This window comes from Mirounga angustirostris, unplaced genomic scaffold, assembly GCF_029215605.1.
Source record: "Mirounga angustirostris isolate CCGP_5_RB_7025 unplaced genomic scaffold, mMirAng1.0.hap1 SCAF_15, whole genome shotgun sequence".
Taxonomy (NCBI): domain Eukaryota; kingdom Metazoa; phylum Chordata; class Mammalia; order Carnivora; family Phocidae; genus Mirounga; species Mirounga angustirostris.
Window position 1 is genome coordinate 70324134 of NW_026991723.1, and position 18154 is coordinate 70342287.

The 18154-nt window shown below is 39.8% G+C and overlaps 2 protein-coding genes across 7 annotated transcripts in view; one reads left to right on the plus strand and one right to left on the minus strand.

Moving 5' to 3' along the window:
* The first annotated feature begins 156 nt into the window (after window positions 1–156).
* Window positions 157–6935, plus strand: ABITRAM (actin binding transcription modulator). 5 transcript variants are annotated; one of them, XM_064579414.1, is made up of 6 exons: window positions 167–439; window positions 1514–1583; window positions 2180–2309; window positions 5525–5601; window positions 5685–5754; window positions 5848–6935. In XM_064579414.1, exons 1-6 carry the CDS (start codon window positions 361–363, stop codon window positions 5983–5985), a joined length of 564 nt encoding a protein of 187 aa, XP_064435484.1. In that variant the 5' UTR covers window positions 167–360; the 3' UTR covers window positions 5986–6935. The 5 variants fall into 5 exon arrangements, with proteins under 5 accessions (XP_064435486.1, XP_064435487.1, XP_064435484.1 ...); XM_045882867.3 differs by having other exon boundaries at window positions 178–439; window positions 1532–1583; XM_064579416.1 differs by lacking the exon at window positions 5525–5601 and having other exon boundaries at window positions 157–439; window positions 2163–2309.
* A 1824-nt stretch (window positions 6936–8759) lies between these two features.
* Window positions 8760–18154, minus strand: part of CTNNAL1 (catenin alpha like 1) — a 66575-nt gene continuing 57180 nt past the window's right edge. For both annotated transcript variants that reach the window (XM_064579413.1, XM_045882864.3), the window contains 7 exons: window positions 17747–17797; window positions 17500–17654; window positions 13460–13508; window positions 10604–10660; window positions 10348–10461; window positions 9157–9240; window positions 8760–9019 (listed from right to left, as the gene is read on the minus strand). In XM_064579413.1, the coding sequence (XP_064435483.1) occupies window positions 8954–9019; window positions 9157–9240; window positions 10348–10461; window positions 10604–10660; window positions 13460–13508; window positions 17500–17654; window positions 17747–17797 (576 nt within the window). In that variant the 3' untranslated portion in view covers window positions 8760–8953. The remainder of the gene's footprint in view (window positions 9020–9156; window positions 9241–10347; window positions 10462–10603; window positions 10661–13459; window positions 13509–17499; window positions 17655–17746; window positions 17798–18154) is intronic.

The following is an 18154-nucleotide window of genomic DNA, read 5'->3' on the forward strand; positions in this document are numbered from 1 at the left end:
GCGAGCGAAGCAGGCGGGACACGCGCCCAGCGGCGAGGGAGTGACGTCACGAGGCGGCGGGGGCGTGGCCGGCCTTCTCCAAAGCCCCGGCTAGCTAGAGGTGGGGAGCGGCGCTGCCCCTCCGTCCCTGTCCCCCCACCCTCCCGCCCAGGCTATGGTATTCGATCCCCGCTTTGACGTCGGACTCCAACAAAACAGTGCTAAGAAACTCCGGTGGCGGAGTTGGCTGGGCCAGGGAGCAACGCGCGTGCGCACGCCGCGGGCCGCAGGCCGCGCGCCGGAAGTACGCCCTCCTCCAGGGCCTGCTCGGAGGAAGTGCTCGGGTCTCATAGGGCGGGGGTGGTGGCGCCCCTGGTCGCCATGGCCACAGAGCCCGCGGCCGCCGAATCGACTGTTCCGTCGCTCGTGGATCGTTACTTCACTCGCTGGTACAAAGCCGGTAAGTGGAGAATGGTGTCGGCTTCTGTTCGGCCGCATTTGCCTGATGCTGTAGGGACGGTGGTGACAGGTCATGAGACACGCGCGTTTTCCCCGTCGCTTCCTCCCCATAGTAGAAGGAACTGGATCTCCGTTCCTTTCTAGGCGGAAGGAATGGCAGTCGCAAAGCCGTGGAGGGCTGCAGTACATGCGGGCGCACTTAGGGGCTGGCGTCGCGGTGCGAGTTGAAGGGTGGGTCGCTTGCGGGAAGATAGTCTAAGGTGAGGCACCACCCCTAGGGAAGGTGGATTGCAATCGCCCTGAATGCCTGCAAGGATTTGACTGGCTCAGTCCTACAGCAGTGGCGATACGTACAAAGATTTAAATGATCAGGTCGAAACTACGGTAGAGGCAGGGACGGAGAGGAGAACTGGGTTAGAATGGAGGCATTCAGAAAGCAAAATCTAACAGTTTTACTGAAAGTTGCTGGTGTCATATACTTGTCACTTGAAGTAGATATCGTGTTGTCCTGCTTTGTGTACCCAGTAAAAATCAGTGGTGGGAGCATCGTTGAGGACCCTTCTCTAACCCCTACTTGCTCCCTTTCATTCAGGGATAATAGGTGTACTTATTTTTTTAAATATTATGGCATACAATTTTTTAGCCAAATTTAGGGTGACCCGGTTTATCCAAAACTGAGGGGTTTCCCATGAGACTTTCAGAGCTAACATCTAGACAGTCCTGGGTAAACCAGAAGAGTTGGTCACTCTAAAATTGACCGATAAAACATATGGTACTATATAATACAAAGAATGCATTGCTAATGGCAATTTTTCTAATAGAAATAATGAATGTACTCATTTTAAAGTGAGGATAAAGCAAGATGGAGCAAAGAGTTAATAATCACTTAATACTGAATGAATGATTCCATCTGGGCCAGATCTCTTTAAATACTTTACAGGAAGCCTTTATGTGTATCTTTTTAAGTAATGAAGGGATACCAGTGATTAGTGTGTATTCAGTCTTCATAATTATCTCTACAAACCAAAGAAAAATACCACACAGTGGCAGTAAATACTGACCCAACAACCAACAGACTCATTCATCCTTCTAGATGTCAAAGGCAAACCCTGTGAGGACCACTGTATACTACAGCACTCCAACCGGTAAGCAAATTGGGAATTTTACATTATTAAAAAAAAGTTTCTGGTATTGTAGCCTGGTATGGTCTTGGAATAAACAAATATTCATTAAATGATTATCTTCCACTGTGTTGAAATGGCATTTATTAGAGGAGTCTGGCTGACAAGAATGAGCCTTTCAGTGCATACTCCAAATAAACTTGATTACCCAAACATCCAGATGGAGGACCACACCCTCAGCCAGCCACTGTGTGAAATAACCAGCCTGTGCCTAACAGTGAATTGCCGGGGCTCACAGAAAGGACTAGGGTAGATGCACAGGTAGTATCCTACACATACAGGGATGCCTTACTTTTCTCTCTTCTACCTCAGTTCTACCTAAAGACTTCTAGTACTCTTCCTTTTTCTGAGAAGGATATTCAGTTTCATTTTCTCCTCTTCTATTATTGCATTCCCTTCTACAGTTAAGCTCCAGCAGTAGCCAGAGGAAAATGTGGGGAAATGATAGTTTGACTCAACAAATGTCAGTTCATATATTTTTGTGTCAGTAGGAGTACTGTGTGGTATGAGGAAGAATTATACCAACCAATAACACAGCATCAGATTTTTGCTCCTTATAGAATATGTGTCATCACATTGGCAGAATCTCATCCAGTTCTTCAAAATGGAAAAACAATTAAAAACATCTCCTATCAAATCAGTACCAACTGTAGCAGACTTCAGAACAAGGTCTCTGGGAAATTTAAGCGGGTATGTTCCTGTCATTCTCTACTTAAATCTTCAATGTCTTAGTAATGATAAATCTAGTCAGTCTTAGAATCCAGTGATATATGCTCAGCATACTCCCCTGACAGTCTGATATGCCTATTTTTTATTTTTTTATTTTTATTTTTTTTAAGGATTTTATTTATTTATTTGAGAGAGAGAATGAGAGACAGAGAGCATGAGAGGGAAGAGGGTCAGAGGGAGAAACAGACCGCCCGCTAAGCAGGGAGCCCGATGTGGGACTCGATCCCAGGACTCCAGGATCATGACCTGAGCCGAAGGCAGTCGCTTAACCAACTGAGCCACCCAGGCACCCTGATATGCCTATTTTTTAAAAAAAATATTTAATTATTTATTTATTTATTTATTTATTTTAGAGAGAAAGCACAAGCAGGAGGGGCAGAGGGAGAGAGAGAAAATCTCAGGCAGACTATGTGCTGAGCGCAGAGCGTGACAGGGCTTGATATCATTACCCTGAGCAGAAACCAAGAGTCGGACACTTAACTGATTGTGTTACCCAGGCACCCGTGATGTGCTGATGTTAAGACTACTTTAACCCTAGGGGCACCTGGGTGGCTCAGTCGGTTAAGCGTCTGCCTTGGGTTCACGTCATGATCCTGGGGTCCTGGGATCGAGCCCCATGTTGGGTTCCCAGCTCAGCAGGGAACCTGCTTCTCCCTCTCCCCCCTGCTCGCATTCTCTTTCAATAAATAAATCTTTAACAACAACAACAAAAAAGAATACTTTAACCTCAAAGAAATTCTTAGACCAAAAAATAAGATTATTTCAGGAGGTATAGGATTTGTCATATTTTTAGTTCTGTACCACCATTCCTATCATTCCCAGGGTGGAGAATGGGGAAGGCAGGCCTTTGAAAGGATAACTTTTATACCAATATAACAAGATATTTTGTCTCTTCTAGTTTTATTAAGCCAGTATCCTGAGTTCTATAAAATTTAAGTGACCAACTCTTCTTTACCATGTACTTTCAGATGTAAATTAAAAAAAAAAAATACATCCTCAGGTAGTGAAAAAAAAATCAGTCTGAAAAAAATACAGTATTTGCTCCTTACCATTTTCCATTCTTTAATCATTGCCAATTTAATACATATCTAGCCACCCCCTGTACCTCCACACAATGCTGGGTTGTACAGGATATTATCTCTACCCTCTACAACTTCAGGCAGGATGACACATTTTATTAGAGTATCACACCAAGGACAATTCAGTAACACTGAAGTATCCCGACATATGCACTTGGATAAGAAGGTTTCAGTGGATGATTCAGGTCCTTCATTTTCTGACTTGATACTAAGAGTTTCTGCTAATTACCCTCACTGTTGTAGGAGACCCTTGTTTATACTCCCCTTTGTAGGTTTGAAATTTTTCCTTGCTCAGGAAACACATGGACTTAGAAAAGCATGAACCTTTCTTAAAAGGTAAAGTCTTCCGGTGATGGGTATTAAGGAGGGCACGTACTGCATGGAGCACTGGGTGTTATACGAAAACAATGGATCGTGGATCACCACATCAAAAACCAGTGATGTATTGTATGGTGACTAACGTAACACAATAAAATTTAAAAAAAAATTTAAAAAGGTAAAGTCTATAGGGACACCTGGGTGCCTCAGTCGGTTGAGCATCCAACTCTTGATTTTGGCTTGGGTCATAATCTCAGTGTTGTGGGATCGAGCCCTGCGTTGGGCTAGAGCTGAGCATGGAGCCTGCTTGAGATCATCTCTCTCTGCCCCTCCCCTCCAGTCCCCCCACCTCCAGCTTCTTAAAAGAAAAAAAAGATAAAGTCTACAAATTACAAGTATAACAGTGTTTTGTGAAGTTCCTGTGATAAATCTTTGTCCAAAATAGTAACACTATTGTTACTATTGAAGAACAGAGGAGAACCTGCATATGGAACCCCACTACAGATAAGTTTTGATTCTCAGCATTGCCAATCATTTATTCTCCCAAGGGAGGTGATAAAAAAGGGTCAAAACACTTATGCTCTTTTAACATAAACCCAGTGATAGACACACCCTTTGGGACAAATCCCCAGCCCCTCCTCCCAAAAGTGAGGAGTCACACTCAGAAGTATTTTGAAATAAAGTACCCATATGCAGACGATTGAAGCCAATGTGGTAGCATCTGTAAGCTGTCTAGTGTTTTGAGTGGGGGGCACCTGGGTGGTCAGGTGGCATCTGACTCTTGGTTTCAGCTCAGGTCATAATTTCGGGGTCCTGGGATCAGGCCCCATGTCTGGTTTTGCGCAGAGCTTGAAGTCTGCTTTTCCCTCTCCCTCCTCCCACTCTGCTAGTCTCCCCACCCCACCCCACTCACAAGTTCTTTCTCTCTCTCAAATGGATAAATCTTTTTAAAAAAAGAGAAAAAATAATGTTTTGAGTGGTAAAGAGTCATAGAGAATAGCATCTTGACCTCAAATACCCATGTTAACTATAGGAAAAGTCTCTGGGAAAATGAGCAACATAGACAGGCGTGCATCAGTTTCCCATGAGCTTCCTTGTAGATATTTGTCAGAACCTCACCAGATACATCGATGTGGAGTACGTGAAACAACCATGTCATAGCATTCAAACAGATGAATGTTAAAATATAGTATTTGCTTCTGGATTATAAGAATAATGGGTAAACTATTCTTGTTTGCTATTTAAAACTTTTCTGTATTTTCCCAATTTTCCTCAAAGTGCATTCTTTTTAATTAGAAAAATATCACTGCTTCAAAAAGTGTTAGTGACTGACCCTAATAAAGAAGTTCCTTTATCTAGTAAGTTCTAATATAAAAATAAGTTAGGAATCTTAATGAAAGTAACTGTATAATATTGCTGTCATACTCTGTCATGTTGAATTTTGTATTATTGCTTATTGATGGATTTTCCTACACTTTAGAAATCTTCATGTCTGGCCATATGTAGCTTTCTCATTAAAGTTGATAAAATATATTCTTCATCTTTAATTAAACTACCTGTTACGTATCTTAGTCTGCTCTTTCTCCTAGAGCCTCTGATGGTACCTGGCCCATAGTAGGCGCTTACATAAGTGTTTGAATAAATGGTTTTTCAGTACTTAAGTCATTTTTATCTAAAATACTAGTTCCAGGAATATATTCTCTTATCACAATGAGGAGTGCCTCTCAAAGGAAAGTGAACATATACATCACTTAATTACTTCTTCCCTTTTATTATCAGGGGGCACAGTTTCTAACAGAGCTTGCACCTCTGTGTAAGATTTACTGCTCAGATGGAGAAGAATATACTGTATCTAGGTGAGATACTTTTTAACCACAATTTAGGAGAAACAAAGGAGATAGTATTTTTCTTCAAAACAACTTCTTTTTTTTTAAAACAGCTGTGTTAGAGGACGGTTGATGGAAGTGAATGAAAACATTCTCCATAAGCCATCTATTCTTCAAGAGAAGGTAAAGGAGGCAGAAAAAAGTATGATCCAATCCACATACTTTTTATCTGATTTTACACATTTGACAGTACTAAATATTCTCTTTCCTTCCTAGCCATCCACTGAAGGCTACATTGCAGTTGTGTTGCCCAAATTTGAAGAAAGTAAAAGCATAACAGAAGGCTTACTGACACAGAAACAGTATGAAGAAGTCGTGGTGAAGCGCATGAATGCCACAACAGCTACGTCATGAGGACTGAGATGGGTAACGAATACCACGGCGTGCTTACCCCTCCCCAGCCGACGCGACGCGTGCGCTAAAGAAGAACCAGCGTGTGTGACGCATGCTTCACACCCAGCCATCCGCAGAGAGGCCTGATCTTCACACTTAACCTAGTTTCCCCTCTTCATCTTGCATAACAAGCCTTGGTTCCTATTTTGTCCTCAGCCTCCCAGATCTGCCCTGCCCATGTACCCACTCTGTTCTTTTACCTTTCTTAACAACTGGCAAACAAAGGATGTTTTTCTGATTAAAAACAAAGCACTTTGAGGAAAATCTGGACAAGACAGATAAGTTTTAAGTAGCAAAGTAAAAATAATTTACCCATGATCTTGTAACCCACTGGTAAATACTACATTTTGACATGCTTCGGTTTGAATGTTATGGCATGGTTATTGTTTTTGCCTCAATTTTCCCTCAGTTTGAAGTTAAAAAAAAACAGGCCTTTTTTACCCAATCTGCTTCCAAGTGACATTATCAAAAAGGCTGGTGTCGCCTCTTCAGCCCCAACTCTTCTCCCCTTAGGTCAGGGGAGAGGCAGAGTATACTTGGCCACTCCTTATGTGGCTCAGATGGCCTTCCTCTCTGAAACAAAGTCCAGTGTAACACTGTGGCTTCTTAAATGAGGGATACAGGAAAAGGCTTTGAAAACTACAAAGGGCTTTCCCAACATGGAAGTATTCTAATGCAGCGTAAAGCTGCTTATTACAATACGTACAGTGTAGTCGCTCAGTCTCACACTCTAGCTATGGGGTAGCCAGCCAAGAAGTTACTGAGAAGTTGCCATAATCCAAAGACACAGATACCTCTGAATGGAACAAAAACTTGATCATCATCTAAACTGAAAAGGGAACTGATTTATGATTTAAGATTGTCTACTCATTTACAATGAATTTCAAATAAAAGGACTTTTTAAATTGTCATTTTTTTAAGGCTGCAGCACGTGTACATTTAAATATCTCTGTAGGGGCGCCTGGGTGGCTCAGTCGTTAAGTGTCTGCCTTTGGCTCAGGTCATGATCCCAGGGTGCTGGGATCGAGTTCCACATCGGGCTCCCTGCTCAGCGGGGAAGTCTGCTTCTCCCTCTCTCTCTGCCTGCCATTCTGCCTACTTGTGCTCTCTCTCTCTCAAGTCAAATAAATAAAATCTTTAATAAATAAATAAATAAATAAATATCTCTGTAAACAAAACAAGATGTAATTTAATACAGAAGAAATCACTTTACTTTTAAATGCCTTTGGTTCTCTATCCTCTTATGCTGTTGAAGTCATAAGTCATCCCTTCCCCACCCCCAATTACACCTAAATAAGAGAATTTTCTCATTTCAGGTATGTAAAACTATTTTGTAAATAAAATCTAAAAGTTATTTTTGATTGACAAGAAAAACTTCTTGTAACTTGAGTGCCAGCATGACAGTCCCTTAAATATACTCACCAGACATGACATAGGTAATAACTCTACAAACACCTACAATGACGGTGCTATGAACTGGAATTGTAAGCACAAACCAGCAGATCCCCATTTTGTGTAGCATAATGATTCCTGAAGACATCAGAAAACAAAGATACTAAAGATAGTAAAAGAAATACATATTTTACATGTCACATTACCTCACATTGTTCTCCCATTATTTCTAATGTAATTTTAAGGAATATTTTGGTTTCAAGGAATAAAAATCATGCTTGATAATTTTTATAGAAGAAATATAAAGGTCATTAAGCCAAGTGTATCCCATTTTCTCCTGAAGGCTTATGGTAAGTTCAAGTTTCCTTCAATAAAATACTGACTAGGTAATTGGTAGTACTGTGGTTCTTCAGGATCTTGTGAATATTGATTGTGATAGCTGACCCAGATACCAATCATCAAAAAGCTTATATAACTACTGCCATTTGGCAAGTGACATTTTCTATCAGATTTCAAAATGAATTTCACAGTATTGGGATACAAGCACTAGCAAGAGTTCTAAGGACTGAACATATAAACCAGATCCTTCAATCAAAGCCCCAGCCCAAACAAAAAGAAGAAAAGCTTTAAGCCCTAAAATTAAAATGTTTTATAACGAACATTCCAAAGGCACATATACAAGATGCACAATTATTCAGAATTTATTTTAAACATCTTCGTTCCATTGTTCTCTGTCTCGTATCTTCCATTCCATCAGTCAGTATAAAGGGTGGTTCAGAGACTATTTTTTTACACAGGTAAGACAGGCTTAGGGTTCCAGCTAATATTTAAGGCAGACAGACCAGCCAGCTATGGTAGGAGAAGTGTAAGCCATCTCCTAGCGAGTTCCTGGAGGATTCTGTGGAGTGAGCTCCATGACCCTGCCTTTGGGAATGGGGAGGGGGTGGCGCGGGGAGATGTGCAGCACAGCAGAGAGCCTATGCTCTGGGATGCTTGTTAGAGAACAAACGTGTGCTCCTAACATGGGTGATCTGTGACAGGACAGCGAAGAGGCCAGTCACAATTGTGGACAGAGGGACTGAAGAAAAGTCCACAGATTTAAGGAAACCCCTGTGTTCACCCAGACAACTATGTATTTCCTGCTGAAAATTAGTGTTCTAGATGATAAGCTTAAATAAAAACAGAAAAGAGGAATTTAAGGTATTTTATGCCAAAGGTGAGCACATATTCAAAATAGCTTCTTTGGATTAAACTGTCATTAAGACAGTTGGGATATTTGGTTTGACTTTCAACAACATTATCAATGGCAATGTCCCATTGTAAATTCACACTGCAATTAGGAATGTAGCAACTACCGTGGCATTTATTAGCTGTTAAAAAGCATCACAATCAGTTTCATGATCAGAAAATAAAGCAAGATTTCATAATTGTTTTTTTTATAAAACTGTTGAATTTCTGAAAATATAAAGGATCATTTGCTTTCTAAAAATATCAGCTTTGCCGCATGCTGTTCGAGAGATCTGACCCCAAAAGCTTCTCAAGTTTTACCATCCACGGAGTCTTTATTTGTAACTGAGACCCATCTGTTATTTTCCATCTGAAGCTGGAAAGAGTTAAGACAATTAGTTTCTACTTTACTTTCAAAATAAAAATTGCAAAATTAAATAGTAACTATTTCTTTTGCATTTTTCTGGAAACTAGTTTTTAAAATGTGATTTTCAGACAGAAAACCCATCTTACCTTCTTTAGCAGTTTATAACAAAGTGAGAGAAGTTGGACCAAAATAGCCATCATGGATCTTGTCTTTGTAATACACTTATCAACCTATAATGACAGAAAGCAAGCAAATAAAATTCTACAAAGGGTACTTCAAAAGACTATATTATTAATTACATTTTAACCTGATAAAATTTCTTCATTGTAGAAATTTAAAGGATCTCAAAAGGCATATGGATTAGGGCACATGAGCAGACTTGAGGCCCCAGAACACAAGTGCAGGGCCTGCTGCCCAGGTCTCCTGCCCACTTCACGGAACCCCAGGAAGAATGGATGGAAAATCAACCTGTTCTATTTTGAGCTGTTTAGGCACTTCTTAAAACACTCCAAAGTGCAGCAGTGAACCCCCTACTTTGCAACTTCTGGCACTCTGCTTTGCAGGCATAAGCTAAATTCCCTAAGACAAACAACGGGAGCCCCTACTCTGAGGGATTTGTGCCCTAGTTAGACATGTGACAACCTCAGGATTTAAGGGTAGCTGCTCAGCGTGGTGGAATTAATCATGTCCAAAAAGCTGATTTATGGAATGCCTGGGTGGTTCAGTCGTTAAGAGTCTGCCTTCGGCAAAAAAAAAAAGGGGGGGGGGCACCTGGGTGGCTCAGTTGTTAAGCGTCTGCCTTCGGCTCAGGTCATGATCCCAGGGTCCTGGGATCGAGCCCTGCATCGGGCTTCCTGCTCTGCGGGAAGCCTGCTTCTCCCTCTCCCACTCCCCCTGCTTGTGTTCCTGCTCTCGCTGTCTCTCTCTCTGTCAAATAAATAAATAAAATCTTTAAAAAAAAAAAAAAAGAAAAGAAAGTTGATTTATCTGGTGAACCTACTGCTCCCTGGGGTCAGTTACAACTACAGATGATAAATGATTCTTGCAATCAAGGCATGAAAAATGGAAGCAAATTGCCTGTCTGTGGGTAAGAGCACTCTGAGGAAAAATGGGCTAGAAGTACACCTGATAAATGTGAAAGTTTCTCAAGTGTCTCCCGAGTAACGCTTTTTTTACCTTTTTACCTTTAGAAACACTTGATTTTGCAAAGGTGTCTTAGTTACTGTTTGGGGCTGGTGGCATAAAGGAATCAGCTTGTTTATTTCCAGGAGAAGCATAAGCTTGTCATCATCTTTCAGCTGAAATATAATTTAGGAAGTTATAACAACTCCTTTTACCTTTAGAAACACTTGATTTTGCAAAGGTGTCTTAGTTACTGTTTGGAGCTGGTGGCATAAAGGAATCAGCTTGTTTATTTCCAGGAGAAGCATAAGCTTGTCATCATCTTTCAGCTGAAATATAATTTAGGAAGTTATAACAACTCCAACAAACACCATCTTTTAAACCTTAAATACCCTTACACCTTAATAATATACCCCCCAAGTGGGTATTCGTGACATCACCATCAAGACCAAGCAGGCAGACTTGCATTACCTGTTTTGAGAAAACTTGTACACTTGAAGTAAGCTTTAAGCCCTCTTCAGCAAAAACCTAGTGGAAAAGAAAAGTATCACTACTTAGATGTATATCTTACAGATAGTTCATAAGAAATATACTCATGGCTAATTGTCATATTGAATTTTAAAAGTAAACCTAAACATAAAAGGTCTGTCGTGGAACTCCTGAAGCTTTTCTCCTACCCAGGAAACACAAATGTTTAGCTGTATTCAGAAGGAGATTTCTCAGGCTTGATGCAGAATCAATCCCTGGAGAGGCTCCTCTACACCTGGACACCTCCAATTACTCTGGAGGGTCATAAAGACCTATGATACTTAGCCATACAAATTAACCATACAAATTATGTCTGGGCTTCTGGAAGGATCTGGAGCTCATCTTATAATACCCCAACTATAAAGGGTGATGAATTGTGGAACATGAGGTCAAAAGGGTTAGGACTTTCCTACTTCCACTAAAATTTGTCACCCATACACATTCCTTAACCAGCCATTTGAGAGGACCAATTTAGATTGGTTCTTGAGTATTCACCATGCATTTTACAATTTAGTGAAGAGAACAGGATGATGCCAAAGAACAGTGGAAAAATAAGGCTGGACAGATAAGATAGGAATATTTCGGATGCTTATTTTAAAATAGTAACAGAATGTTTCAGAGTAAGAGACACCAGGGGAATAAAGGGTAGGAGTCAGCTTTAGATGGCAGCCATAAAAAAGAAGAGAATGGCAATATGAGGGTGGTTTGTGAAGAAAACTAAAGTGCTTGGTAATGAATTAGATAAAGAACACGAAGAAGGAGGCAATGCAGCGTTAACCTTAACACTCTATGCAACACCTTGCTATCATTGGATGAACTGATCTCAAGGTCAAATAATCCTTTGCTCTCTTCCTTATCCTTTAAAAGGGAGACCAATGAGTTTTACACATAGATTCTAACCAAACAGAATGACTCATTTACCCATACATTCCTCATCATCCTACATTACCACTTTCTGTTTACATCTCTTCCCTTCTGGCCTGCAAACCCCATGGGGGCAAGATCCATGTCTATCTCCTGGACTATCATGGTTTTACAACCACCTGAAAGCTGATGACTCCCCAGTCTCTCTCTCCATTCTTGAACGATCATGACACCAGTCTTTTACATACTACTTGAGCAAAACAAAATGCTTGATTTCCACCCTCTAAATCTGGTTTTCTCCCTCAGTGTTCCCTAGCTCAGTAAATGGCACTACAATTTACCCTGGTGATCAAGCCAAAAATCTTTTAAAACCTAAGTTCGATCCTGCCACTGCTCCTCCAAACCCTCAATGGGTTTTCCCTCATACCTGAAAAAAAAGTCAAAGTTCTTCCCAGGGCTATGGAGATGTCATGCCTTACCACTTTCCTTCTGGTTCACTCCATTCCATCCACATTTGCCTCTTTATTTTTCTTCAGACCCCTCCAGCCTACCCCAACATCTCGGGCCTTTGCACTTGCTCTGTTTGCCTAAAATACTCTACCCCCAGATATCCATCCAGATCACTCTCTCATTCATTAATATCTCTACTCAAATGTTACCCCCTTAGAGAGGTCTTTTCTTTCCAGCCTTCTATCACCTTTCTCTATCTTTCATGAGTTTATCTCTAAATGCTTATATATAGGCACCGCATACTTAACCTTCTCCTGCCTGCCTACCTCCTCCCACTAGAATGTAAGCTCCAGGCCAGCATTGGCTTTGTTCTGTTCTCTTTTCTCCACAGAGGTCTTCCCCCCAGGATCTGACACACAGTAGAAGCTCAATAAATACTTGATGAGCGCTTCATGTCCATCGGTAGACAATTCAGTAGACACCGGTTTAATGAATAAGCTCACACAGGAGGAAGGTGACTAGTGGATCTTTTGCAGTGAAATACCCCCTGTGGTGTGGTATGATTTCAAATGGACATGAGCCAAATGGAACAGAGTGAATCCAGAATTTATTCCAACTGTTTTAAGGGAAATCGCTTATCTACAGTCGACTTTATAAAAAAATACAAAAGAAGTATTTTCTAGGAATCTTCTGACTCTGATGATAATCATCCTCCCAAGCTAAAATCCCTTTCCTGAAGAGGCTCAGGTGGCAGCACATGGGAATGCCAAAGGAAACTACTAAAGGTAAGAAAGTGATAGAAATTACATATTTCAAATGTACGAATGCCCTTGGTTCTAGAAAAGCAAACAAACTACCGTGAGAGTTAGGGCAAGTATTCTTGCAACCCACTTGCCAATCTAAGGCCTCTAACTGAGGGAGAAGAATTCAAGATGGGCCTGTGTGGAGTTCCATTAGACACACTGGGGCACAGGGGTGGGGGTGAGCATGTCTGTCCCTCCTTGAATGCCTTAAATCAGCAGGAACATGGAAGGAAAGAAGGAAACTATACCAATTACCCTCTGTCTCAAGCCCATGACAGATGCTTTTTCTCATGCGTTGTCCTCATTTACTCAGTATCATTCATCCAATCCAATAATGAAGAGGCCAAAAAGCCTTCCTAGCACTCAGGAAGGTATCCAGGATATGCGCCTGCTGACAGGATACTTCCACCTACTTGGGAAACCTGTAACTTATTGCACATATTGACTGTCAACAAAGCCTACTCTGCTTTATCCTTATAGTATTTGAATTTTACATAAGATATCCAAAAAAAAAAGTTCCACAAAATGCTACTGCAAGCCATCTGCTTTTCCACTTTTCTCTATACATGTGTGTGCATAGGTAAGCATACAAACATGATATGGTAAATCATTTCGAAAATCTGTTATTACCCACTTTTAGCCCAGAATTAAATTAGTAGCATAAAATGGAAATAAAACATACCTCTAGTTGATGAATTAAATCCTGGGAAGTTTTCAGTGGCCCCTCTCCTCTGAAATAAAATGAATTATCAAGGAGATCTAAGAAAAAGTTATTGTCTGAAAATTGGTTTCGTAACATAAAACTTCTAGAGCATTTTGTATATTAATAGATCCCAAATTTTGAAGAGTAATATTGAATAGAATAATAATATTGTGACTTTATTCTTGAATAACTTTAATATTTAACTATTACTTCTTAGGGCACTTTAAAATTTTTCAGTGAACATTATATATGTTAATTTTATAACGTAAAGAAATTTAAAACCGACAATATTTAAGTTTTATTTTTCCTTTTTAACCTTTTTCATTTTGCTTCATAAATTAAATACATGAGATCTGACAATATGCCTTAACCAAAGGCCTTTGTTACATAATGTTAAGAGGATCAGACCAAAACTCAAAAAATTCTCATTTTTAATTCTAAAACTTTGACAAGGCATGTCATTTAAGTTTCAGCGCTGGGTATATAAAATAGTCACAATATTTGTGCTACCACTCTCACCAGCAGACTAGGGAACATCAGATTGAAAACTACCAAGAAGAACCAAGACCTCTACAAACAAAAAGCAAACCACAGCAAAGAGAACAGAATGCATTAAGAAGAGCAGTAGACTAGGCATGAATCAGAAGAAATCTAATAACCAATTCTGCCCTCAACATCTGTGACATGTGAACAAATTATTCCTGTTCTCTGATAAACCGCTGTGATCATCAAATGAAATTATGAAACAGAAACCACTTAAAGACCTATAAGGCTCTGGTAAGTTTGAAATTTTTTTAAGGAAAAATGCACTAGTAAATCTTAAATATATAAATTATCAAGAAATAGGGATGCCTGGCTGGCTCAGTTGGTAGAGCATCTAACTCCTGATCTTGGAGTTATAAGTTTGAGCCCCTTATTGGGTGTAGAGAGTACTTAAAAATAAAATCTTTAAAATTATCAAGAAATATGAATTATCACCTATAAATTACTAAGAAACTGTATAAATTGTTAAGACAACCTTAAACAGCAGCCTGAGGAAAAGCTATAAAATTGCCCGGGAAAACTGTAAAACTGGATACCGTGAAGGCTAACAGATGGGTCTCAGAAACAAGGGGTGCCTGGGTGGCCCAGTCAGTTAAACGTCCGACTCTTGGTTTTGGCTCAGGTCATGATCTCATGGGTCATGGGATTGAGCCCCACATTGGGCTCCCCCACTGGGTGGGGAATCTGCTTGAGATTCTCTCCTTCTGCCCTTCCCCCTATGCACACACATTCTCTCTCTCTCAAAAAAATAAATCCTTAAAAAATATTTTAAAAAAAGAAACAAGCAACTAGATGAGGCTGGTAAACCACAGGTATTAAGGGAAAACAGAAAAAAATGTTGGGGAAAAACATATGCTGACAGTGTGGGTAGAAAACAAAGCCAGCTTGAGATTTTACCACAGATATACCAAGATGTGTCAAAATGGCACAACGTGTTACCCATTACAGAAAAGCCATTTTCTTCCCTGAACTGAGCATTCCTGTCTAATAACTACGTCTCATAACAAGTCCCATTCCACAGAGCTTTAGTTATTCCTACCCCTCATAATGCAGCTCCTCATGCTTCCTAGTCTCCATGGGATGCATGTCATCCCTTACCAGAATCCACTATCCTGACTCTGAAACAAAAAATGCTGACCATATCACCCTGGAATATTCTGAAACAAGAAACAAGAAATAAAAGAGGCAGTTAAAAATGTAAACAAAAAATTCTACTGAGGAATCCTCTGTTTAGGAAGATTTTCTATATCAAACTACATTTACTTAGTGCTAATGATATTCCTCCAGTTTTCATTGGTGAAAAACAAATTTTTGTTTAAAGATCTGCTGATTTTTATCCCAGGAGTTAACTAGCATGATTGCAACCAAAGGTCAAGATCTTTGTTATTCCAGCTAATCTGTGCACATTTGGTGTGTGTGAACGAAGGAGTTCCATTTTACTTTCTTCTGCAAATCTGACTCCAGATTTTAAAAAGACAGGAACTAAGAAAAAAAGGTCAAAATTGCGTTAGGAAGACTCAATCCCAGGAGAAGCTTGCAAAGAAAAACGACCAAGCACAAAGGAAGGAAACCACCGAAGAGGAAAGGTCACCCATGCTGGAAAGTATGGTAAAGTATTAACAGATGGCTGCTAAACAGAGGCCAAGTCACTCAGCTCCTATCACTTCTGCACCCTCCAGAAGAATTCTCTATCTTGAAAAGGTAGAGGACTTCATCAAGAGGGAAATGAATGCTCCTTCCTCACTCCTGATCTTCCTTCCATACAAAGGCATCTTCACTAGCATAACCTCCCTCACTTCTCTCAGCTCTCCCCCTTATTCCCTCCCATTGAAAGGTATGGGCATTTATTTAGCTTTTCAGTCTTTTTGGTGACTTTGCAAAAATAAAATTGGATGTGGTAGGCCTTTCCTTTCTCCTTTTTCTCTTGGAAGTAAATCTGCTTTTGGGAGATACCTGCTCTGTCAGTTATTTTAAGATACATTCTGTCCCTGTAGAGTAAGATTTCTGAATTCTAGAGATCGTTTTTAAAAACCTACTTGTTAGTGGATATAAACTACATTATCCAATAATAGCTTTATCAATATAAAGGTTATGGCCCCTACCTGCCTATTCTTTTGCTTATTTTTTCATTTTGTTCAGATATTGGGTAGGAAAAAGGGTGCTATTTATTGAACCCCAATGCCCACATAGCTGTGGAGATCCTAACTACTTTAACTGAGTTTAGACTCCAGATGAGGGGTGCCTGGGTGGCTCAGTCAGTTGAGTGACTGACTCTTGGTTTCATCTCAGGTCGTGATGAGATCGAGCACCAGGTCAGGCTCTGCTCTCAGAGGGCAGTCTGCTGGAGATTCTCTCCCTCTCAGTCTGCCCACTCCCCCCCGCCCCGCTCACAGGTGCATGCTTTCTCTCTCTCTAAAAGTAAAGAAATCTTTTTTAAAAAATGAAAAAAAAAAAAAAAAAAAGACTCCAGATGAAATAGATTACATTCCAGAATACTGAAACAACTTGTAGGTGTGAACCACTGCTGATATTTTCAAAATCAAAATGAGCAGAAGAGCCATAGCACTAGAGATATCAAATACTTTCCAGAGTTCCAAAAATAAAAAAGATAGATTTCAGAAAATTAGTGAGAAGTTTGAAGTCATTCCTTGAGAAAATTCTAGAACAGATTATTGAGCAGATAACAGATAAATGTTTACAATATGGAATTACTATACCATATGTATAGATTATTTTAACAGAAGATTGTGGAATGTGATCAACATGGACTTCAATGAGGCATTTGATCAAGAGTCTTGTTATGCGGACAAGACAAAGAACGTAGGTCATGCAATAGTAAAGTCAGGGAAATTCTCTGCTATATAATGAACACTGATTCATGGAGACTTGGCACCCTATTGAGGTGGTAGTCCTTATGGTTCTATTCTTTGATCTGTATTATCTAATCAATTATCAGTCACTTGCATGAAGAGTTTAAAAGACATGTTTTCTAAACTTACTGATGCTTGCTAGGAGAGAGAATGATACATTGAATGACAAAAATCAGGATGCAAAATTATAACGACTGGGTGGCTCAGTCATTAAGCATCTGCCTTTGGCTCAGGTAATGATCCCAGGGTCCTGGGATCAAGCCCCGCATCGGGCTCCCTGCTCCACGGGAAGCCTGCTTCTCCCTCTCCCACTCCCCCTGCTTGTGTTCCCTCTCTCGCTGTGTCTCTCTCTGTCAAATAAATGAATAAAATCTTAAAAAAAAAAAATTATGAAAAGAACAGGACACAAACCTGGAGGGGTTATCTTCTAAATCTAAATCCTAATTAAACGTCTTCTTGTTGTATTCACTTAATTATCATAAGAACTTAGTCTTTTTTACCAAATATTTGAAATTGACTTTAACCTATCAATGATTTAACATGAGTTTTTCCTTACACCAAATATTATTGAACTGATTTAAAAGGATCAAGTGTAACTACATTTACCTAGTAAATAAATACAGAGAATAGGCCATACTGGACATGTTGCGCCCATTTCGAACAATCTCATTTTCCTGATCCTCCCATTTCTTGATCTCACAGTTGACATCGGAGGTAAGCAAACCCAGCTTAAGTCCAAGCTTTGCTATCTTGGCTTGCTCCTATAAAATACACATTTTAATCACCACAATATTGTCATTATTGATGTAAAAGGAAGATTAGAAGTAAGACTGTTAAAAGAAAAAGGTCTTACCTCAGAGTCAGGCTTGTCTGGCTTTAACGATTTCAAGTTTGCGTTATTCTTCTATGACAATAAAAAGATTAAGACATCTTAAAAAACAGTACAGCTAATTGTGAGGAAATACAATAGTAATAGAAAACAAATTACCTATAATAAAATTTTAACTTAAACATTTTCAGAACATACTTAAACTATATTAAATTAAGTTGAAACAATTATTTGCAAATGCTCTTCTAGCATGTACGTTCAGCTTTGAATAGGTAAGTAGTCAGAAACCCGGGACCAGGGAAAGCAGATCATGTCCCAGAAGGATTTAAAGACTTCTGCAGTCTTCTCAGAGTCCAGTTATTATACCTCCAAACATTCCTGGCCCCTCTGTTGAGTTATTTTTATGAAATGATGTCATAAAATTAGCCACTA

What these genes read in the sequence shown, in the direction of transcription:
- ABITRAM (XM_064579414.1), top strand. Translation starts at nt 361, where the DNA reads ATGGCCACAGAGCCCGCGGCCGCCGAATCGACTGTTCCGTCGCTCGTG. An exon ending in GAAGAATATACTGTATCTAG is followed by an intron (nt 5,602 to 5,684) that starts GTGAGATACTTT and finishes TTTTTAAAACAG; the next exon opens with CTGTGTTAGAGGACGGTTGA. An exon ending in CATCTATTCTTCAAGAGAAG is followed by an intron (nt 5,755 to 5,847) that starts GTAAAGGAGGCA and finishes TTTCCTTCCTAG; the next exon opens with CCATCCACTGAAGGCTACAT.